Source organism: Neofelis nebulosa, chromosome 2 (assembly GCF_028018385.1).
Source record: "Neofelis nebulosa isolate mNeoNeb1 chromosome 2, mNeoNeb1.pri, whole genome shotgun sequence".
Classification (NCBI taxonomy): domain Eukaryota; kingdom Metazoa; phylum Chordata; class Mammalia; order Carnivora; family Felidae; genus Neofelis; species Neofelis nebulosa.
In genome coordinates this window covers 204,277,741-204,301,511 of record NC_080783.1, presented here as the reverse complement: position 1 = coordinate 204,301,511, position 23,771 = coordinate 204,277,741, and the positions used below count along the sequence as shown (strand labels likewise).

The 23,771-nt window shown below is 54.4% G+C and overlaps 1 protein-coding gene across 3 annotated transcripts in view; it reads left to right on the top strand.

Moving 5' to 3' along the window:
* GRHL3 (grainyhead like transcription factor 3) overlaps positions 1-23,771 on the top strand; it is a 34,684-nt gene that overhangs the window by 9,083 nt on the left and 1,830 nt on the right. For 2 of the 3 annotated variants that reach the window (XM_058718632.1, XM_058718635.1), the window contains exons 2-15: positions 2,608-2,794; positions 5,854-5,915; positions 7,320-7,665; positions 7,922-7,995; positions 9,109-9,262; positions 9,473-9,584; positions 10,907-11,001; positions 12,659-12,817; positions 13,367-13,445; positions 13,565-13,701; positions 15,711-15,745; positions 16,868-16,956; positions 17,849-17,934; positions 20,357-20,421. In XM_058718632.1, coding sequence (XP_058574615.1) covers positions 2,608-2,794; positions 5,854-5,915; positions 7,320-7,665; positions 7,922-7,995; positions 9,109-9,262; positions 9,473-9,584; positions 10,907-11,001; positions 12,659-12,817; positions 13,367-13,445; positions 13,565-13,701; positions 15,711-15,745; positions 16,868-16,956; positions 17,849-17,934; positions 20,357-20,421 — 1,680 coding nt within the window. The remainder of the gene's footprint in view (positions 1-2,607; positions 2,795-5,853; positions 5,916-7,319; positions 7,666-7,921; positions 7,996-9,108; positions 9,263-9,472; positions 9,585-10,906; positions 11,002-12,658; positions 12,818-13,366; positions 13,446-13,564; positions 13,702-15,710; positions 15,746-16,867; positions 16,957-17,848; positions 17,935-20,356; positions 20,422-23,771) is intronic. The other variant, XM_058718633.1, reaches the window with a different exon arrangement.

Below are 23,771 nucleotides of genomic sequence, written 5' to 3'. Positions count from 1 at the left end.
GGTACAGAACATCTTAGAGTCCAGCAGGTCCGGGTTCAGGGCAAGCTTCTACCACCTACCAGCTGAGGGCCCTTGAGCAGGTAATATTACCTGTTTGAGTCTCCATTTCCCCAATACCTGTCTCTCAGGGCTATTGCACAGAGTCGATGAGACAGTGCAGAAAACCAGCACCGTGTCTGTGGTAAATGCTTAAGGTGTGACAGCCACTGTGTAGCAAGGACTCAGAGGGTGGGGTCCCAGCAGGGTGGACCGGAGACCCTCGTAGGCCAGAAAGGCCTCCCGGAATAACGACAAACACTGACCTTTTCTTCCTGATGGGACTTTATCACTGTCTTCTAAACTTGGATTTTTAAATACGGTAAGATAACCGGTAGCTCATCGCAGCTGGTAATGGCCATTCTGCCAGAGAACGGGCTCAGCGAACGGGCTCTAGGCCCAGCTCTGCCGCTGGCTTGCAGGGTGACCGTGTCTTGTATCACTTTGCAACGCTCGATGTCTGGCTCCAAAGCTGGGTCCGGAGCACAAGAATGGCTCTCATGTGTTAAGCACTTGTTATGTGCCAGTCTCCGTTCTAATCATTCTTTGTGTGGCAAAGCACTCAATCCTCCTACTCCTATGTGGTGGGTGCTTTTGTGAGACTCCTCTTACAAATGAGGGACAGTGCAAAGCACTGGGGGTCCCAACTGATGTGGAGGGAGGGCGCCCACCGGCCTTTGCCTGCTTCTCCCCCGTCCTTTTAGTGTGGGAGTTTCCTTTAGCCTGGGGCTGGGAGGGGCCGGGGCCAGTGACCTGGGATTGCTCTGTAAATTCTTCTAACCCCCCCGGCCCAGGAGGCAGCTAGGAGGGGCCTACTTCTCACTTCTCCGTCTTAATGCCCTTGATTTATTGTAACAGAAACTCGGGGTGTGCCTCCCTTTCCGCACCCCTAGCGCAGGAAGGTTTCTGTCATTTCTCTTTCCTGTGTGACAGCTCTCTCCCCCTCCCTCTCAGAGCCCTATGTCCCGCACCCTGGGGCCCAGTGTGATGGGAGACACTGTGCCCTGGATGAAGCCCCCTCCCCCTCCGCCCCGAGAGCTGCCACCCACTGCCTGCCTGGGTGTGGTCTGGCTGCTGTTCCCACTCCGTGTCTGGGAATGCAGGCTTGAGCTGCAGGGTGGCTAGAGGGCACTTCCTGCAGCATGATTGTGAGGTCCTTGCCCACCCACTAGCCTCCCGCAGTGTCCCAGCCTAGCTGCTCCCATCTCTCACCTGCCACTCTCCACACACTCATTGCTCTAAAATGAACAGACCAGAACTTTCCCACCTCTATGCCTTTGCTCACCGTTACGAGCACGTTTTACAACCATGATTCTCAAAAGGTGGTCCCCAGACTACCGGCATCAGAATCACCAGGGAACTTGTTAGAAATGCAAACCCCCGGCTACCCCAGACTTACTGAATCAGAAACGCCAGGGGTGGAGCCCAGAATTCTGTGTTTTAAAAATAAGCCTTCCGGGTCATTCGGATGCAGCTAAAGTTTGAGAACAGCATCCTGCATTACAGCATCATCCTGCTTGAGCTTGATTGCCCTCAGGGCCCCTCACTAACAGGAGTTTGAGCAATTCCCTTAGCTTCTCTGAGCTTCAGTTTCCTCATCTCTAAGATAGGGACACTAATAGTGCCTGCCTTGCGGGGTTCTTATGAGAATTAAGTAAGAGAATCCATGGAGAGTGCTTAGCACAGCATCTGAAACATGGTCAATGCTCAATAAAGATTAGATAATAATTTTAATAACCTACATCATTATTCTGTGTCCTGTCCCTATCCCTATGGCCTCCCTTGGCTCTTCTGTGTGATCTATTCCCCAGTGCTGAGTATTCCCCCTGCTAAAATGTCCTGCTTCCTCCAAAAAGCCTCTCATGATCTCTTTCCTTTGAGCCCCTGTGGCTCGTCTCTTGGGCCACATGCCTTGTACGTGTCTGAGTTCTCAGCCCTTCCGGGTTCCGTCTCCTCCGCGCGGCCTCCAGCTTTCGCCTCTGGTTCCTGGCTCTGAGTGGCTGCTTGTGCCCTCTGCAATCCGTGTTGGTCTGAAAGGCCACTTCCCAAGACCAGGTTCTGCCCACAGGCTTCCTCGCCCTGGCTCTCTCTGTTCCTCGCCACGCTCCCTAACTTGCAACAATCGCCAGCCTTCCGTGGCCTTCACAGTCTGGAGAGGAACTTCTTTGGGAGAACTTGTGCTGGGCCATCTGGAAATTTTGTTCTTCACAGCTTGTCGTTGTTTCCTATCCTTCTAATGCTAAATCCCCCTTGAATAAGGATCTACCATGGAAACATTTTATTGAATCCTGTCTGAAGCTTTGCAAGGTTGGGATTATGGTCTTTGTGCTGCAGATGAGGGAACTGAGGCCCGAGGTCTGCGGCTTTCATATGGCAACATTTGATATTGACTGAAAGCATCTAGCGCCCGAGGGCAGGTACGTTCTAGTCCCCCAAGCTGCCCGGTGGTGGCAGAAGAAACGGTTCCAGGTTTTTAAGACTCTGAAATCCCTGGGCATTGGCCTGAGGCTGACCATCCATGGACCTTCTTCTGGGACAGCCTAAATTTAACATTCCTTACTCACCTCCTAGTTTCAGGTCCGTACGACTGCTAAAGAATGACCCGGTCAACTTCCAGAAGTTCCCCTACACTAGTGAGGACGAGGCCTGGAAGACCTACCTGGAAAACCCCTTGACGGCCGCCACGAAGGCCATGATGAGGGTCAATGGCGACGACGACAGTGTGGCAGCCTTGAGCTTCCTCTACGACTACTACATGGTGCGTTCACCCCTCTGGGCATGTCCCCCCCCCCCCCCCCCCCGACTGAATGTATGCCTTCGCTTTCAGGCCTCACGGCCCCGCAGGCCTCCCCCAGCCCCTCGCTGTATTTTTTCTCTCCTCTGGGTCTTTGCACATGCTGTTCCCTCTGCCTGGCCCCCTCCCCTTTCCCCCTGACCAAACCCCACTCTTAACTCTGGATCTCAGCTTCAAGGTCACCTCATTCATTCACTGAGAACGGGGAAGGTTTTCTTGGGTCTCCCATTCTGTGCCTCTTGGTTCCGTCATTATTACCATCATTACCCTTGACCCTGTCTTTAGAAACTTATTATTTATGCATTTATTTCTTCATCGCCCCCATGACTGAGCTCTCGAGGGCAGGAACCACGTGGTGATCATTACTCGGTCCTCAGCACCCCACACTACTGGCCACACACTCAGTGCTCCGTGTGTGCTGATGGAATGGATCAATGTGTACCAATGGCACACACACGCCCTGACACCTGCCATCTTCCTTCTGCCCCTGCCCTTGGGTCATCCCAGTTGCCCTGTCCCCCCCCACCCACCTATCCCAACCTGACCACCTGGAACATGCCTTCTGCTCTTGAACCATTTTCTTTTCTTCCCAAGGCCACTTTCACTTGGCAGCTGTCCTGCCACATCACCTCTCCCTCTCCCGAGTGTCTGACTGTCCTTCCTGCCCTTGCTGCCGTTCAGTATGATTCAACACCTCCTGACGAACGGCCTTTATTGTTCTCTGATTGTTTCCGGGGACCTTGGCCTTGACACTCTGGTAGACTCTCCGCTCCTGAGAATTAGGCCCTCCCATATCTGACACGCGGGCTTGAAGTAGTCAGCAGTAACAAATACATAACACAGTGACCCAGCTACCCCTTCCAGTGCCTGTGCCAGACATTGCTAATGGATTACAGCCTGCATTCTCACTGGGGGTACGTGGGGCTGAAGAATCTTTTTCAATGCAGTGCTCCGAGCAGCCCCTACCCATCTGTCTGAATTGTCACATGACAGCAAACTTTCTTACCTTCCCTAGGCTGGGTGACTGCTCTAAGAGACTCTCCCAGATTTGAGAATAGGAAACAGAAACAGCCAATTATTGAGATAACTGGCTTTGAACTTGAAGATTTTAAAGCTCCTTTGTAAATAAGCCCTCAAATTTACTGACCAAAGAAATACTTTGTCTACCTTACCCCAAGGGGGAAGGCAAACTCTCTGTGTAAATTCACGGGCCAAGGATGGAACGTGTGGCCCCAGATTCGAGAAGGCCCCCAATTTTCTCTCTGGCTTTCCTTCTCCCCTTGGAGTGGTATGGTTACCCTAGCTTACTTCCTCCCCAGCAGAACAATAGCATCCTGATAGCATTTGGCACAGGCCGACTGGAGACACAGTGGGAGCTAAGAATCCTAGGCCTGGATTGAAACCCGACCTGGGATTTACAGCTCGAGGTTGGACCATAAAGTAAAATCCAGCACCATCTCCCCAGGCAAAGGACCGTCCCCCAGGGCCAGAACGGTGGGGAGCCGCAGGTGACACCTATGGTGGCTTTAGTGAAATACTGTGTCCTGATGAGGCACACCTGCCCTTCCTCCCCATTTCAGGGCACTCTGGGTTCAGAACAGCTCCGTGGATAATGAGGACAGGGTCTCATGATGTGAAGAGAGCACTGAGTTGGGATTTGAGACCTGGTCTGGTCACAGACTGGCAATGTGGTTTTGGGCAATATAGTTCTAAAGGTGACAGCTTATCCTTTCTTACTGAATGCCAGGTACCTTCCTTCATCCTGTCCCATGGGGTGTGAGTAGGAGCCCAGGCTTTGGAGTCACTAGGCTGGGTTGGAGCCCTGGTTATGGCTTTATCAGCCAGAAGTCGAAATGACCTAGATGCTCTAAGATACAATGATATTATAATTATAATCATTAAAATAACATTTATATAGTGTCCTCCATATGCTAGGTGCTGTTCTAAACATACATGGGGTTGATGTTGCTATTATTATCCTTGTCTTACAGAGGAGGTACAGAGAGGTTAAGAGACTTGCCCAAGGTCACACAGCCACTATATGGCCTATCTAGGAATTGAATCCAAGAAATCTGGATCCAGAGTCCATGCTCCTAACCACTAAGACAACAGAGCCTCTCTGGGCCTCAGTTTCTTCATTCATATAATGGAGATAACATTAGTAGCTATTACAGAGTGGTTGTAGGGACTAAATTAGAGATCACATAGAAGGCCTTCATACAGGGCCCCGTGCACAAGAAGCACTCTACTGAAAAACCACAATGAAGGGGCTCCTGCTGGCTCAATCAGTAGAGCATGTACCTCTTGATCTTGGGGTTGTGAGTTCGAGCCCCATGTTGGGTGTAGAGATTACTTAAAAGTAAAGTCTTAAGGGGTGCCTGGGTGGCTCAATCAATTAAGTGTCTAACTCTTGATTTCGGCTCAGGTCATGATCTCACAGTTTGTGAGTTCGAATCCTACGTCGCGCTCTGTGCTGACAGCGTGGAGCCTGCTTGGGATTCTCTGCCTCCTCTTCTCTCTCTCTCTGCCCCTCCCCAACTTGCTGTCTCTCAAAAATGAACATTTGTAAATAAAGAAATAAGGAAATAAATAAATCAGACCTTTTTTAAAAAGTAAGCATTAAAAAAATAATAAAAATGAAAAATAAAAGTAAGCATTATTTTTATTAATAAATCTCCACAACACCCTTGAAGTAGGCATTATAATCTGCCACTCGCCATGTGAAGAAACAGTCTCAGAAAGGCGCGGTCATTTATCTAGAGTCAGACAGCCCTTTTAAGTGGTCAAGTTAGAACTTAATCCGGATCTGCCTGACTCCAAATTCCATGATGCCTAACTGCTGATCTTGGGGTACTTCTCCAGCTGGGGGCTCAGACTAAATGATGGCCTGCCAACTCTAAGGACTGGGTGGCAGGTTTTGTCCCAGTGACCAAGATAGCTCCCCTGCCTGGCCAAGTCTGCTGGGGGGTGGGGGGGGGAGGGTTGGTCTTAACATAAATGTATAAATCCCTCTTTCCTCTCAGGGCCCCAAGGAGAAGCGGATACTATCCTCCAGCACTGGGGGCCGGAATGACCAAGGAAAGAGGTGAGACACGCCCAACTACCACCTCTGCCCCTTTCTTCGCCCTTACCTCCACCTCTGGGCTTATCCATTGGGCACAGAGGGCTCAGGGCTTAGGACCCATGGGACTCTTAGGGGCCCATGAAAGTGTTAGAATTTATTGTCAAATCAGAAGAAAACGATGATCGTAATGCAACCTGGATTATATTTCTTTTTATACCAATGCAATTGTAAAAGGTATTTTAAAATATTTTTCATGGAAGAAGGAGCCTATGAAGGCAAAAGAGACTAGGGGCCACCAAGTCATAGAGACCCTGCTTGAAAACACACAGACACACACACACACACACACACACACACACACACACACACACACACAGTTTACTGAAAACAAACTTCAAAGCCCTCGGCTAGGAAAAGCCCTGAAGGCAGCTTTTCTGTCCTAGCTCCAAACCCCTCCTCCCTGCAGCCTCCTGGGGAGGGAGACCTGGCCTGGGGCGGGAGGAGGGGAGGTGGTTCAGGTACTTCTTTCCTCTGGCTCTCTTGGGCCTCTGCCTGGCATTAGTGCCTTGGGGCACTGATGTTCCTCTCCCTGTGGAAGGCAGCCCAGGCCATGCTCGTGGTTAGATGGGCACTAAGAGGGACCCTGCCCTTTCTCTACTCTGCCCCAGCCCCCCTCTCCCACCACACCCCCCACTGCTCTGCCCCACGTAGGGCCTCTGCTAGGAAACCTTCCGGGCTTCTGTCTGCCTTCCAGAAAATCCAAACTGCTAAGGCAGGCATTACCACTCATGCAGCTGGCTCAGGGCCCCTCCATGCTAGAAACAATAGGGTTTAGTGTGTGGGACTTTTCTGAAAACTAATTTTTCTTTTAATGTTGTTAGCTTTTCTGATTACAAAAGCAATACCTGTTTGTTATAAAATATTCAAATTCTATAGAAATGTATAAAGTAGAAAGTAAAAGTTTCCTGTATTCCGACTCCCCTCCCCGCCCTTAACAGTTTGGGGTATATCCTTCTAGACCTTTTTCTGAATATATATTAACTGTACTCACAAATATACACCGCCACCCCCTACACACACACACTGTACTGATGACTGAATACAGGTGTTTTAAAGTGGAGACATTGGACTCTGGATAAGAAATAAATAAAATTTCAGTTTTTAAAATTACCAAGGACCAGTAAAAGATAAAGCAGATGTTTTCCCTTCAGCCCTGAGCCGGTACTTTGTTCCGTTCTTAACACCCTCCTCCCCACTCATCCCTGTGACAAACGGGCCTGGTACTGTGCCCTGAGTCATGCGTGTCGGGAAGGTCCGACGTGACGTTGTGTTAAAGAAGGTCGGTGCTCACCCTCCAATCCGGCCAAGGATCCCCCTGCCCCTGGAGAGAAGAGGGGCACTCACTCAGCCCTCCTCTCTCCCCAGGTACTACCATGGCATGGACTATGAGATGGACCTCGCTCCCCTTGAAAGTCCCACGCATCTCATGAAATTCCTGACCGAGAATGTGTCTGGAGCCCCAGAGTACCCAGATGTGCTCAAGAAGAATAACCTGATGAGCTTGGAGGGGGCCGTGCCCACTCCGGGCAAGGCAGCTCCCCTCCCCGCAGGCCCTGGCAAGCTGGAAGCTGGCTCTGTGGACAGCTACCTGCTGCCCACCAGTGATGTGTATGATAACAGCTCCCTCAACTCCTTGTTTGAGAGCATTCATGGGGTGCCGCCCACACAGCGCTGGCAGCCTGACAGCACCTTCAAAGATGACCCACAGGAGGTGAGGGCCCACCCCCATACCCCTCACAGCATCCCTGGATATGTGCATGCATGTGCAGAAGGGGAGAAGACAGTGAGGAGATCAGAGGTTTGGAATCCATGGGGTGAAAAGTCCTAGAGCAGAGGCAGGTTTGCCATGTACTGTTGCTCCAGTTGTGCACTAAACAACCTGCACAGCTGTATGGAGCAGGCCCGGGATGAGGCCCCAGCAGCCTGAATGTGGCCATTTATTCTCTCTGAATTGTGTTTCTCTGCAGTCACTGCTCTTCCCAGATATCCTGAAAACGTCCCCAGAACCCCCGTGTCCAGAAGACTATCCCAGCCCCAAGAGGTAACTCAGCTGCTCTGGAACTTTGGCCACTTGGGCAGTAGGCCGGGGGCTACAGACAGAGCCTCATACTGTCCCCAGAGTAGCCATCATCAATGAATGCGAAGAGGAGAGTGAAGGCACATGAAAGGAAAGAGACTGATTTCTCCATTTGTTTCCTGGGCTGAAAAGGGGCTCAGAGCCCTGTTTAAAACACTGAGGTTCTGAGGCACCTGGGTGGCTCATTTGGTCAGGCTGTCTGACTTCGGCTCAGGTCACGATCTCATGGTTTGTGGGTTCAAGCCCCACATCGGCTCTTGGTCGTTAGCACAGAGCCTGCTTTGGATCCTCTGTCCCCCCCCCACACACACACACACATCCGCCCTTCCCCCCGCTTGTCTGCCCTTCCCCCGCTTGTGCACACACGGGCGCTCGCGCTCTCTCTCTCTCTCTCTCTCTCTCTCTCTCTCTCTCTCTCTCAAATAAATAAACATTAAAAACAAAAACAAAACAAAAAAACTAAGATTCTGTTGCCCTTAGTCTCTCCTATGGTTTTGTCACCCCTCAGGGGTCTCTCTGGTTTCCATTATTTATTATTCTGCAGGATTGTGGCTCAAGGAAACCACTAAATAGAAACTCCAGGGACGCCTGGCTGTCGTAAAGCATGCAACTCTTGACCTCAGGGTTGTAAGTTCGAGCCATATATTGGGTGTAGAGATTACTTAAAAATAATTTTTAAAATCTTGAAGAAAGGGAGGGAGAAAGAAAGAAAGAAAGAAAGAAAGAAAGAAAGAAAGAAAGAAAGAAAGAAAGAAAGAAAAGAAAGAGAAGAAAGAAAGGAAGAAAGGAAGAAAGAAAGAAAGAAAGAAAGGAAAGAAAGGAAAGAAAGGAAAGAAAGAAAGGAAAGAAAGAAAGAAAGAAAGAAAGAAAGGAAGAAAGGAAGAAAGGAAGAAAAGAAAGAGGAAAAAGGAAGGAAAGAAACCAAAAGTGTGGAAACTGAGGCCCAGGGAGGTTGAGTGATTTACTAGGTCACACAGCAAATCCATAGCACAACCTCAGGCTCCCTGCCCCACTGCCCTCTGGGATACTCCTGCCTGGGAGCTCAGCCTTACTGCCCTCACCCTCTCTTCCCTGCAGTGACTTTGAGTACACCCTGGGCTCCCCCAAAGCCATCCACATCAAGTCAGGGGAGTCGCCTATGGCCTACCTCAACAAAGGCCAGTTCTATCCCATCACCCTGCGGACCCCAGCAGGCGGCAAAGGCCTTGCCTTGTCCTCCAACAAAGTCAAGGTATGTTGCCCCTGGAGCAGCTTGGGAAAGGGGTAGGATGGTTGGGCCAGCCCTGCCTGACGAGGACCCTAGGATAACTGTCCATTGCCATAGAGTGGGGGAAACCGAGGCAAAAGGGCAGGGGTACCGGACCAAGGCTCTGGGAAGGGTCAGCGGATGCCTGGGCCTCTCCGGGAGGCTGGGAGTCACTGTGGCTGCTTGTGCCTGCAGAGTGTGGTGATGGTGGTCTTTGACAACGAGAAAGTCCCGGGGGAGCAGCTACGCTTCTGGAAGCACTGGCATTCCCGGCAACCCACTGCCAAGCAGCGTGTCATCGATGTGGGTGAGAGCCCACCCAAGCCTCCTCTCTCCGTCTCCCTCCCTTCTGCCCGCCCCCCCCACAGTTTCACACACACACTCACCCCAGTCAGGTCTTGAAGTGCCCTGCAGGACTTCCTTCTGACCCCAGCCGCCTGCCTGGCCCCTGTCTCCAGGTCATAACTATGGGGTTTGCAGGGATTTGCACCTGTTGGCTGCAGGCTGTGGCACTTTACTGTGTTGCTTTGGGATAAACAGTGCCCTAGAGACCCCAACAGTGTTGGATAAATAGACCCCTGGCCTGCTTGTCCCCACGGGGGGGGGGGGCTTAGCCAATTGAGACACAAATTCATAAGACAAGAGAGCAGGCAGCTGGTGACTGGGAAGGTTTGAAGGGCGGTGCAAGAGAGCTCTGCTCTGGGAGCTGGGACCTCGGCTCTGTCAGCAGCTAGGGGGCCCGGGGAAGAGGCATGAGGTGCCGCTTCATCCCTGCCCCAGGCCCTGGGATGGGGCACGTAGGAGGCACAGCCCATCCTCGGGCCTCAAGGTTCTGGCTCCACAGTCTTCTGACCGTGTGACCTGTGTCGCCTCCCCTTTCCGAGCCTCAGTTTCTTCAGCGGTCAAATGGAATAAGGCCAGCCGCCCTGCCTGCCTGCGTGCTGTTTCTTCTGCCTGGGAGGACGTGTACTGGAGAACATGATATACATAGGGTGATTCTGTGACTTAACTGAGAGGCTACATAGCAAGTGGGTAGGAGCCTGTGTTCAGGGGCCAAAGCTGAGCTCCATTCTTGCTGTGCCTTTTTTTTTTTTTTTTTTTTTTAAGCTGTGTGACCCTGGTCCAGTGACCCGACTTCTCCGAGCTTCATTTTTTGCGTGTGTAAACTGCGTATACATAGCATCATTGTGAGGATTAACAGAGGGCAAGCCACATTGACGTGTTCAATAAACGGGGTGGTGGTTCTACCATTTGTTCGATATTCCTACCACCATCACTGCCCTCATCGCTACTACTAGTATTTTATCTGGGAGATCTCCTCAATCACAGTCCCAGTGAGAACGCTAACCCCCACCCCAAAATCATGAGGGCCCTGACCTAGTTGGCAGAGTTAGGGATTCTCTGTGGGGTGTGGGCAGATCTGCTTCCCAGGCTGGACCTCAGTTTTTGCATGTGCAACTCAGGGCACAGCAATCAGGACGCCAGCTTCCTTCCTTCCCCTGCTCACCTGCCCCTGCCCCCCCCCAACCCCAATCGAGGGATGGTTCTTGGGGAAGGTAGTACAAACACCTCCCCACCACGTCCCCAAACCCCTTTCCTCCTGACTCTCCTGGTCTCCTGTGATTTCAGCCGACTGCAAAGAAAACTTCAACACCGTGCAACACATCGAGGAGGTGGCCTATAATGCATTGTCCTTCGTGTGGAATGTCAACGAGGAGGCCAAGGTCAGTGTGTGGCTGTGATGGGGCTGGTCACTCACAAGTCCCCAGGTGGGCACCTGGGATTGTGGCAGCCGCTCTGATGGGGGCGCCTACGGAGGAGGCAGGGCACACAGCACTGGCTCTAAAGCCAGAAGGGCTAGGCCTACCTCCAGCTCCGTGACCTCGGACCGGCGCCTCGGCCATCAAATTGGGGTGCAGTTGTAGCACCCACTGAGAGGTTGACGGGAGGATCACGGGAGATAAGCGACAGTAGAGCACAGTCTGGCACCTAAGCGGTGGCTGCCGTTACGAATCCGATCCACCCACTCACCAGATGGGAGAACTGAGCCTCGTGCAAGGTCACACGGCAAGCCACCGAGGACACCAGCTTCCCTGACTTGCAGGCCGTCAGTGTGGCAGGAGAAATGCTTTGGAGTCGGGTAGATGAGGCTGAGATCCGTTACATGGTTTCCCGCGTCCGTAAGGAGGGAAAGGAGTCCACCTCCTGGGGCTGGGGTGGGGATTTATTCCATGGGATCATGCGTGTCTAAGAGATGGGCCCGGCGCCAGACCCACTGGAGAGGCCTGAAAATGGAGCCTCTGGTGACTCTTTCATACCAGCCATTTGGTGCCTAAGGCCAACTTTCCGTGTGCTTCTGGGCCTCTCTGTGCCCTGGTTTTCTGTTTGGAGAGCCGGCACTGTGGACAGGGCACTAGCCTGACACTCAGGGACTGGGTGACATTCAGGGACTGGGTCCCTTTGCCTCCTTGGGCCAGGCCTGCCCTATCATTCCACAGTTGAGTCCAGCCCTGGCAAGAACATTTCTGGCCTAGACAAGCGGGGGAGCTGGGTCCTGTCTCCCGGCTTGCCTCATGGAACGGTCCAGGCCGCCTGGAGGAAATGGAGCTGAAGGGGCTCCGAAAACACAAAAGGAGGCACAAACATGAGGGATTATTATTATTCAAACAGATGCCAGGGGCCAGAGGAGGGACTGGGGCCTCCAGTTTGGGGAGGCGGGGAAAGAGTTTCGTAGGAAGGGAGAGGAGGGTTTCGGTTGGGATTTTTCTCACAGCCTCTTAAGCCCCCAGGCTTGGGTCTCTCTCAGGTGTGAGCTGGGTGGGAGCTGCATTAGGGCTGAGTTGGCTGAGGGGGAGGTATGTCAGGCATGCGCCCGGGGGCCTGGCCCCCCACAGCCGAGGAAAGAAGGGGATCTGCTCAGGCACCGCACCCCACCCCTACCTGTGCAGGTCAGGACCATTTCCGAGGGAAATGTCCCAGAGAACAGTGGCCAGTCTGGAGCGGGGTCTGGCCCTGGTGCCCCACGGAGGAGTCGGTCAGGCAGACAGTCGTCAGGCGAGCTTGGCAGGGAGTGCCCAGCTGAGACTCACCCCAGACTGCCGTCAGAGTTGGGCGGGAGGCTTTGGGTTGAGACCCCAGCCGTCCCACTCCCCACGACAGGCCACTGTGTGCCAGGCCCACTAGGTGCTCCATGCACCCCCCGTGTCCCCTGGGGAAAGCTGGCCCGCTGCCCTGGGCACAAGTCTGTCCATCTGGAAAAGAGGTGATGGCAGGTGCCTCCCAGGGGCGCCGTTTCCCAGGCTCAATATGCAGGGCGGTTGTGGGAGGGCAGGGCTGGCCGCCAGCGCAGGCTGTTTATCCAGCTCCCCTGTGTGTCCCCAGGTGTTCATTGGTGTCAACTGCCTCAGCACAGACTTCTCCTCGCAGAAGGGGGTGAAGGGCGTCCCCCTGAACCTGCAGATCGACACCTACGACTGTGGCTCGGGCGCTGAGCGCCTGGTGCACCGCGCCGTCTGCCAGATCAAGATCTTCTGTGACAAGGTGGCTGGGGTGGACGGGCCCTCTGCTGGGCCCCGGCGGGGAGGAGGGCCAGCCCCACCCTCACGTCCTCCCCAGCCGCGTGGGGTGTGCCGGTCCGTCTCTGCTTCCTGCTCTCCAAACACCTCTCTCCTCTGTGTGCTCGTCACTGTCTGCCTTGGCCCCTGTGTGCATTTTCCCCGGGCTCTCTGTGCTTCTGTCTCTCATCTCTGTCTCTTTCTGAAGATCTCTTTCTAGATCTCAGCATCTCTCCGCGTCTCTTTCTGTGTCTGTCTCTCTCATGTTTCTCTTTCTTCTTCGCATCCCTCTCTGACTCCACTTCCCTCTTCTGTTTCTCTGTTCCTCTCTCTCCACATCTGTTTCTCTCTTGTGGCCTGTACTGGCCTCAGACAAGGCTGGGCTGGGCCGCATAGGCTGGGAGCTGGTGCTTTCCCATCTCCCGGTCTCACTTTGGAAAGAAAGCAGCACTGTATGGCTGGTCCAGATTTAAGATGCAAAGCAGCCAACCCCTCCCAAGGCCCTGGGTGACCCCCTTTGCCCTCTTCCCGGCAGGGAGCAGAAAGGAAAATGCGGGATGATGAACGAAAGCAGTTCCGGAGGAAGGTCAAGTGCCCCGACTCCAGCAACAGTGGTCAGTGGGGATGAGTCAGGGGCTGGGCTGGCCTGGGGTGAAGGGGAGAAGGAGACTAGAGGGCAGAGGCTTGGGACGTGAACAGAGGGGCCTCGGACGCAGTGCCTTCCTTTTCCCAGCAGGTATGAAGGGCTGCCTGCTGTCTGGCTTCAGGGGCAATGAGACCACCTACTTGCGGCCTGAGGCTGACCTGGAGACCCCACCGGTGCTGTTCATCCCTAATGTGCACTTCTCCAGCCTGCAGCGTCCCGGAGGGGTGAGGGTCTTGGGCCAGAGAGGGTCTCGGCCCCTGGGTGGGGTCTGATCAGCACAGACCAGAAAGGAGAAACCTACCACTCAGCCACTAACAGACCGATTTAGATGTTTATAGGCCCCAATGTATATACCTTTTTAAGTTAATGAATTTATTTTGAGGGAGAAAGTGAGTGGGGGAGGGGCAGAGAGAGAGGGAAAGAGACAGAGTCCCAAGCTGATGCAGGGCTTGAACTCTCGAACCGTGAGATTGTGACCTGAGCCGAGATCGAGAATCAGACTCTTAACCGACTGAACCACCCAGGCGTGTTCCCCCGCCCACCCCTGGCTTTTTTTTAAACATCAAGATGCAAATACTTGTATTGAATCCCAGGGGATTAAAAACGTGGACATACATCCATATGTAACATTAGTGAAACTTTTCTACTGGGGAGAAGAAGGTTAACGAAGAAAGGGACTTCATAACCACCAAAGCGTTCACACCTGGGGCACACACGGAGGGTCCGAATTTCTGAGCCCCAAATTGGATTGCAGCCGACTCAAAGCTGTGTGGATCACGATGGTCGCGGCAGTGCCCGCGAGCGCTCGCTGTGCGCCAGGTGCCGCTGTCAGCACGGTCCAGGCGCCGGCTGCGTTAACCTTCACTACCTCCCCGGGAGAACCATACTGCGACTCTCCCTGGACTTGTGGGCTGGACGTTGAGGCGGAGACCAAAACCACACGGTACATAGCGGAGCCAGAGTGTGGACGCAGGCACCTCGGCTTTCGAAGCCACGCCCGGGAATTCTAACTGTACCACCTCTCAGGCCAGTGAGCCATCCTGTGAGGCAGACACCGCTGTCCTCTCCACTTTCCAGATAAGGCCACACCATAGCTCAGTGGCAGAATCGAGACTCCAGAGCCTATCTAGTAGTTTGCTTCCATATTAAACAATCTGACTATTTCCTGCCATTGAGGTCCCTCCGTGTAGGTGGGACTGTTTGCAGAAACAGCCCTTGCCCTCCAAGATGTGTTCAGTGCCTTGACCTCGAACAATAAGAGATTCTGGAACGGAAAGGGCAGGCAGTTCTTTTTTTCTTTTTTAAGTTGATTTACTTATTTTGAGAGAGAGAGAGAGAGAATAGGAGCAGGGATCAGAGAGAGGGAGAGAGAGAATTCCACGCATGGAACTCGACATGGGGCTCGAAGACACGAACCGTGAGATCGTGACCTGAGCCGAAACCAACAGCCAGCTGCCTGACCGACTAAGCCACCCAGGTGCCCCGAGAGCAGCTAGTTCGGATGTGGCCCGTGGTCCACACTTAAAGGCCTCCTGCGCCCACCATCCTCCCTTCCCTGCCCCGCCGGAAGCGCTCTGTGGCCCCACAGTCAGGTGGCCGCGTCACCCTAGTGTCTCTCCCCAGCCAGAGGCCCCGAGTTGGGAGATGACCGCTCTCGGGATTGAGGGCCCTGTGGCCAGGCTGACGGCTGCTCTGTGGGGAAGAGGGAGGCACCCTCGCACCTATGAGCCTGGGGGCCGCTCGGTCCCGACTCTGCCTCCTGCTGGGTGCGTTCCTTCGGGAGGCACTCACCAGGCCCGGTGCCTCACCTCACGGAACCGGTGATGACTGCCGCAGACAGTCTCTGGAACCCTCCAGAGAGTGCCCTTCCCCCCACTCCCTTTTCCCCTGTGCCTCAGCTTCCACTGCCCTGCATGATGGTGTGCAGTCCCGACCCTTCTGGGCGAGCTGGGGCTCAGGTGGGGCTCATGGAGCTGGCCGCGTTCCTTTAGCACCTCCAGGCTCAGTCCCCGACCCTTCCACTTGGGCTGGATGCTCCCTTTCTGCTCAAGATCTCAGCTCACCTAGGAGGACTAAATCTGAGCAGAATGGCTGGAAAGCCATCACAACCGCATTCCCCGCCTCACCCCCACAAAGATTGTGCCCCCTCCCCCCCGAAGGCCACCACCAGCAGAAGGCCCCTCTCATCTTCCTGCCTGCATGTGATGGAGAATGTCTTCTCTCTTCATTGCAGGCAGTGCCCTCGGCAGGTCAGAGCAGCTCCAACAGGTAAGGGCCTCACCCCCCCCCCCGCCCCCCGCCTGGCCCCCTGCTGCTTGTGCTGCCCCCCCCCAAGCCAGGGCCTGGGCACAGAGGAAGCAGCCATGGGACTCTGCTCCCAACCCCCAAGCTACATTCACGCTCCTTTCTCACTGAAACTGCCTGCGTTTTTATGGGTTTGTTTTATGTGAAAAGCGGGCGAATCTCTGGCGAGACACCTGCTTGTAAAAAGGGAAAGAAAAGGCCTCTGAGATGGTAGCACAGATTTGGAGAGTTAGGAGGGGCCACAGTGCTGGAGGACCAACTGAGGGGTCCACACACACCCCCTCCCTGACTTGAGGAGGGAGGGAGGCGCCCCGAAGGGCCCCATCCTCCCCTGTGTCAGCCTAGAGATCTGTCCGAGGGAAAAAATGGAAAGATGGCCTCGTGGGCTTGAGGCAGGGATGGGGGGGCCATGTGAGAGGAAAAGCACACATAAGAAAGCACCTTAGGGTCGATATCAGTCTCTTCCCCCATAGACAAGGGGTACTTTTCCTCTGGTGCTTTCACACCGAACCACAGTGCCTGCCAGCCAGCCAGGCGAGCAGGGGTTATTGCCCTGCTTTACGGATGAGGAAATGGAGACTCAGAGAAGTGAAGTGACGTGGCCAGGCTCACACGGCTCTTAAGTAGCAGAGGTGGGCTGGAACCTAAGCCTGTCTTCCTCCAAATGCCACCACGCTTCCCCCTCTCCCCGCCTCACATCCGAGTGGATTCTCCCGAAAAAGAACAACACGCTGATGATGAAACAAAAGTCCATATTTACTGAGACCCAACTGTGTGTCACACGCTGTTCTGAAAGCAGTTTGTGTGACGTCCTTCAGCCTCACAACTTTATGAAGCACTCTTGGCCTTACCTAATTGCCACCCCACTTGATAGAAGGGGACACTGAGGGACTAAGAGACTCATCCCGGGCCACCCAGCTAGTGAGTGGGATTCGAACCCAGGCAGTCCCACCTCCAGAACCTGCTGCTTTCACCGCCGTCCTCCTGCGCTGTGCCTGCCTTCATGGGGTTTTCTGCACATCTGGGGCCCCTTTCAACTCTGGGAAATCCCGGGTTCCTCACGAGCCCCTCCCTGTCACCCCCCAGGCTGCCTCTGAAGCGCTCCTGCTCACCCTTCACTGAGGAGTTTGAGTCTCTGCCCTCCAAAAAGGCCAAGGAAGACGACCTTCAGAGAGGTACCCTCACTCCCGGCCCATCTGTTCTCTGAGCCCACCGCGTGGCCCCCCGCCCCCCACGGGGCCTTCCCCCAAGCCTCGAACGCCAATCCTGGCCCGGCAGCCGGGGCGGCACCCACCCAGCAGAGAGGGCGCAAGGAGCTCTTTGGAGCTGGATTTGGGCCACGACTTGAGGGTGGAGTGGGGATAAGGGTGACACGCAGGGTGCTTGGAGAGTTGACAGTGGAGCCGGAGGTCCTCTGCCTCCACTGGCCTCGTGGGCATGTCCCTTGTTGGGCATCCCACAGCAGCTGGGCCGAGGCAACAGGTCCATTATGTTGGGCAACCCCCCCCTTCCCTTCTGGGGGTGGGAACAGCATTGGGTTTCCATACCTGGCTTCCTGGCTCTGACAGCCTAAATCTGTAACTTCCTGGGAGAGGGGGATGTGCCCAAACCTCGGGGGGCTATAGCTGATCATCAGGAAGAAACCAGCCAGCAGCCAAGATCAAAAGCTTCTGGCAACCTTGCACGGAGCCTCGTACCGCACTTGGTGTTTAAAATGTCATGTCATTAATTCCCCAACACCCCTGTGAAGTAGGGGGTGGAGCCACCTCCATTTCCCATTTGGATAAAGTGAGGCTCAGTGATGTAACAATATCTTCTTCAAGGTCACCTGGCTGGCAGGTGATAGAGCAGGGATTCCAACCTGCCCAGATCAGCACAGTCTGAGGGGGGCCTGCAGAGCCCGTGGGATTTCCCATCTGGGTACAGACCCTCAGTGAGGATTTGTCTTTCCTGCAGAATTCAATCGAATGCCCGAAATGATACTTTTGAAGATTCCCCCATCCCATGAGGTATTCCCCGGCTCATTGACCCTCCCCTCACCACTAAAGCCACCCCTTTGCCTCTCAGTTCTGTTGTATGTGCGGAGGGAGACCGAGGAGGTGTTTGACGCCCTCATGTTGAAGACGCCAGACCTGAAGGGGCTGAGGAATGCGGTAAGAGGCCCTGTGAACCCCGCCCAGCCCTGGCCGGACCCCACTCTGAGTTCCTGTCCCCACTCTTCACTACACAGTTCTGATTTCCCACAGGAAGCCTCTGAGAAGGAATATGCTGGAACCCTGGCTTTCTGATGGTCCACCTGTCCCACCCCATTTCAGGGGGGCCTGCGGGCCTGGCTGGTGGGGGCGTGCCTCTGTGATGTTATCTCGAAGCCAGAACCCTGGCCCCACCCTGGGAGGCACACACACCATAAATCCTCCCTAATCTGATGGCTGCTGTCTGACAGGCCAGAGCTTTTTGTTGGCTTTGCAAACCTGTTTCTGTTTTAATGGGAATGAAACCCAAAAAGGCCAGGCCCCAGAGACTCTCTTTTTTCTTTTCCAGGGGGCCTCATTCCTCTCGCCTGTGGTTGGCTGGGGGGCACTGGCGGGGGCAGCCAAAGGTGGTGTCTGGGCAAGGAGACCTTCCCCAACCCCCCAGATCGCCAGAGCGGGCAAAAGAGCTTTGAACAAAACCCACAGCAGCTTTGTGCCTCAGCTTAAAACCGAGCAAACACAAGCCTCCACCAGGGCCGGCTGTGCTTAAAGGTCCAACCACAGAGTAAAGCCAGACAGGTCCAAGATGCCAGGCGGGGGTGGGGGTGGGGGTGGGGGTGGAGGAATGAATCTAATAATAGCACCAGCTTCCTTTTACTGAAGACCCACTATGTGCCAGGCATCGTGTCAAGCAAGCTGCGTTTGCTAGCTCACCATATTCTCTTAACCCTGAAAAGTGGGTACTATCATTATCTCTTCATTTCCCACAAGGAAACGGCCTTCCAGTGGTCGGGCGACTTGCCGAAGTGACAGAGCTACCGTCCAGCCCAAGCTCTCTCCACTCGGCTATCCCCTCCTGGTCACTTCACATCCCGTCCACCCTGCTTGGTCGGCACCAGCCCCAGAAGTTGGGCTCACAAAAGGCCACTAACGTCACTTGAATATTGACTCAGAATCTTTGGGCCGGACAGTACCTAAAAGGGTCCCCATCTGGTATTTGAGCTCTCTCCCCAGGCAGGTACCCGCTCTTGACTCGTGTCCTTCCAGGAATGGGGAGCTCACCGCCACACGGGGCAGCCTACGCCTTCTTTGTACAATTTATGGTTAGAAAATACCTAAGTCCTTTCGAGTGAATGGAGATCTTCCTCCTGGAAGCTTCTAGCCATATAGCCATTAAAACAAATAGCCTAAGAACTTTTCTGGACTGGAGGGATCTCCGGCAGGGCGGAGAATAACTGAGGAGCCAAACCTGACCCTCTTCCTAAAAGGCCCAGAGAGAACGTCAGTCTGAAGCCCTTGGTCTGAGGCTCGCCGCAGCCAGTAATGCCAGACTGCAGAGTAACCTCTGCCTGAGCCTCTCACCAGGGCACAGGCCCCGCACTGGGCCCTTCACGTAATCTTCTCGGTCCCTGCGCAGGACCACGCTGTGCGTTTACCCCGTTATTGTGCCCGTTTTGCAAACGAGGAAGCCGAGGCTGGTGACCGGCTCAGAGTCTGCCCTCCGGGTGGTGGCGCTGGGACCAGACCAGACCCATCTGCCCCAGAGGAAACTTCCGGTGGTCTGGGAGAAGCGGGCTGGCTCTCACGGCCACACTCACGGGCCTCGGAGCTGCAGGTTCTTCGTCTGCAGAAGGAGCACCCGTGATTTGGGTCGTGACGGTTGGGATGGGGCAGGAGACCAGGGATCCGGCTGGGCCTTGGTTGAGCCCAGCATCCTCCCCCATCCAATGGGGTTAGTAATTCCTGCCTAGAAGGGGGCAATATTTCGATAATCCCCCTCGCGACAGGGTGGGAGCGTCCCCACCACTCCCCTTCTAAAAGGACAACAGTGAGCATTGATGGAGGCCTTCCACCGCCAGGAACCGACCCAGGTGTTTTACACGGGCCAGATTGGTCACGTGAGCACCCCTGTGAGGTAGGCGCTTCGACCGGCTTCCCCAGCTAGTTTGCCCGAAGTCGGCAGCTGGTGGGTGGAACCCGCTGGAACAGTGTGGTTCTGACTAGAGGCGAAGGTTGGGGACCTGGAGGCTGCTCTTTGGGGTATTTTACAGCCACTAAACATGCAGTTTTTCAGGAGCCTGTTGTGATGCGGGAAGGCTCATAACATACAGTGATAACTAAAAACAGTTCTATAAAGCCGTCTGGGTGGAACATAAAAGATCTGTACACATGGCCAAAAGATGGGGAAGGGCACACCCAGATGTCAGTAGCGTTTATCTCTGAGAAACAGGATTAGGGACTATTGAAATTGTCCTCTCTGGATTTTTCCACAGTATGGATGTATGTTACATTCAGAATCAGGAAATAAAAAGTCCTAGTATGAAAGGCTGGAATGGATCCAGTCTGGGCAGCAGACAACACATCCCCTACTGTTTTCTTCCAGATCTCTGAGAAGTATGGGTTCCCTGAAGAGAACATTTACAAAGTCTACAAGAAATGTAAGCGGGGGTAAGTGCTCATAACAGCTCTCCCTCCCCATTCCCCCTGTGCTGCCCCTTTCCCTCTATTTTATTTTTTTTATTCTAATTTTTAATATTTACTTATTTTTGAGAGAGAGAATTCACGTGAGCAGGGGAGGGGCAGACAGAAAGTGGGGAGAGAATCCCAAGCAGGCTCTGCACTAAGAGCGCAGACCCTGACTCAAGGCTCAAACCCACGAACTGTGAAATCATGACCTGAGCCCAAACCAAGAGTCAGATGCTCAACCGACTGAGCCACCCAGGTGCCCCTGCCCCTTTCCCTCTAAAAGTGTTGGCTCTGGGAGCTCCCAGCAGGTGTGCTCTGCCTGGCCCATGCCAAGTAGCATTTGTACTTGGCTTCGTGGAAAGGATGAGGGGTATGGGGTTGGGTGGAAAGCCCCCAGTCAGGCAAGGCCACCTGCAGAGACGGGACATTGAACACCACCAGGAAGGAAAGGAGTGGCAGACTGATGGAAGGGTCTTTGTAGAGACCACAGGTGGAGGGGCAGCGCAGGTTCAAAGATCAGAAGACCCAGGTCCAAGTTCCGAGGCTGCTGGATAGCCAAGTGATTTGATTATAACGATGATGATAGTGACCACCATTCACTTGACTATGTGCCAGATACTGGGCTATGAGTAGCTCACTTAACTCTCACAGCCACACTATGAAGTAGATACCCATTACCCATGCTTCACAGATGGGGAAATTGAGGCTTGGAGGTGATAAGGAATATTCAGGAGCAGGAGCAGCAGAGTAATGGCGTGGAGGCAGAAGGGCCCAGCAATGTGGCCACAGGCCGAGTCAGGGGGCCCCAGAAGGGCAAAGCTGCTGATGAGTCTGGAAAGGGGGTAGTGATTGATGTGGTTTTGAGGGAGCCCCCCGGGGATGCTCCCCAGGCCTCCCGCTCAGGTCTGGATGAGGCAGCAGAGAATAAAGCTTTACCTTGCAGAGGGTCCAGCGGTGCGGGACCTTCCATATGTTCCTGGGGATTAGTGCTAAACACCACAGCACCCTTTGCTATCTGCCCGGGAGATCCCTTGGCAAGGGGAGACGGAGGGCCATGTGGTGACTGCCTTCCCAGGTTTGGGTCCCGTGGTCAGAGCCAGTGAGCTGGACCTTCACAGCCCTTGTGGACTGAGTCCCTGCACCTGCCCAGCCTGGGGCCTCGGGTTAGCGAGGAATTGTCAGCGCCATTCCCTGCCCAGAGGACCCACTCCCAGCCCTCTGCCCACAGCTCAGACCCCATCCTCTTGCTCTAGATGGTGTAGCTCCAGCTACACTTACTAGCGGCCCTGGAAGGTGCTTGGGCATCGCCCCGTGGCCACTGACTACGGGCTTTCCTTTTTAGAAGGCTTTGCAAAGCCAGGCAGGTTTTGTTCCCAGGCTGAGGCCCCGTCCAGTCAGGCCCGGGGGTTGGCCTCTAGCCCTCCCTCCTCTTTGGTTCCCAGCAGCCTCCCCCAGAAGGGCGGGGGGGGGGGGTGTGTGTGCAGTCCTGCAGCCCCTGGAGAAGGATCCGTTGGGTTTTGGTTGTATGAGCGCCTAGGGTTTTTTGTGGGCTTTTTTCTTCCAAGTTTCGGTTTCAGATTGGGGCTCACATGTTCTCTGGGACGGAATCCACCTCATAGCAGAGGGCAGGCCCTGCTTTGCCCAGACAAGCCCAGCCCTACTTCCCCTTGGTGCCAGTGCCCACGCCCCCCAGCTGCAGCGGCACCTGGGCCACCAGCCTCCCTGACGGATGCCACTGCAGGCTGCGCTGAGGGGCTAGGAAACGTGTCGGTGTGATTTGGGGGTGGGGGTACACAAGCGAGGATGCCCCAGCCCCTGTGGTAGATGATAGCGTCCACGTGTGGAGCACGTCCTGTGTGCCAGGTGCTGGGCTAAATGAGTCCCAGGCATAGTTCGGTGTGATCATCTGTGATTCTACAGATGAGGAAGCTGAGGTTCAGAGTAGTTCGTAACCAGCAGAAGGAATCCCGGCCTGTCTCCAGCCTGTGCATGCACCCATTTTTTTACCTCGCCTCCTGCTTGTTCCTCTAACTGCCAAGTGATGTGCAAACAAAGACTGTGGCCAAGTCTTGTATTTGCCTAACCCCGTAGCCCAGGGCACCACTCAGCGGCCCTTCAGAAGCACCCTACACCCCCCACACCCGCAATCATGAACACTTCAGAGCTAGCATCCTCTGAGATGCTTAAATGAGAAGAGTCCACAAAAACGCCTTGGGGAGAGGAGATGCCGGGCCCATTTTCCACCTCCCTCAGCGTCAGACTCACCTCCTCTGAGGAAGAGAGAAAATTCTAATCGATGGCCTAGTTTATTTGCACAGAACCCTCCTGAGAGTCCCCTGGACAAAAGTAGATACAATCAGCTTTACAAGCACCACTGAGTGATTGAAAGATTAACAAATACATTGTTTTCCCGGCAGCTGGCCAAGCGTTTCAGGGGAACCAGGACAGAAGACAGCTAGTAGCTGGCAAGGGACAAGAGGCCCACATTCTGGGACAGTGGTTCCCAACAAGCCCTGCCTCTAGGGCCCGGTTGTCACTAACCTCTGAAGGGAAGGGGTCTGAGGGCTTGTCTGGGATCCCTTGTGTGTAGGTGTGCACTCGGGGCCCGCGGGGAGCCCGGCAGGGGAGTGGGAGGGAGGCAGCCTTCAAGTTCATGCACGTAAGGCACACAGAGCCTGGCATCTAGAAGCCCCCAGTAAATACCACTATCTGAATCACACACCCGGCTGCCAGCAAAGCGCTCACCCCTCTGGCCCAGGCCCGGCCTCCTCCGGTCTGTTCCCAGCCTGCAGCCCCCGGACAAGGATCCCTCTGTGAAAGGAAGGAACGGCTGACAGGACCTAAGGAAGGGGGGCGCCGTAATGAGACACTGGCAGTCAGCACTCCGGCCTGGCAGCCTGCGCCCAGACCTCCTTGCTGGAAGCAGCAGCGTCTGCAGAGACGGCCCGACACAGGCCATAGGCTTAGGCTCGCTGCTTCTGCAAGGTCTCCATCCTCCAGACCCGGGGACGATGGGGACCAGGCTACCGCCTCCCCGGAGCTTCCCCTGGAAAGCCAACAGCTACTTGCCGGAAGCAGGGAGCAGTAACGTGAGATCCTCAGCCCCCCGACTCCCCCCCCCCCCCCCACACTTGAAACAACCTTGCGGCCATCTAAACTCTTTCCCAGCCCTGGATTTTGCCTTCCTTATATATGCCACTTCCTAATTTACATTCATAGGGTTTTTGTTTTTCTTTCTAAAAAACTGGTACAGCAGAAAGAAACCGAAGCCTGTGCTTCTTTGAGCCTCAGCTTCCCCCTCTACCCACTGGAGTAATAGGGTTACAAAGAGT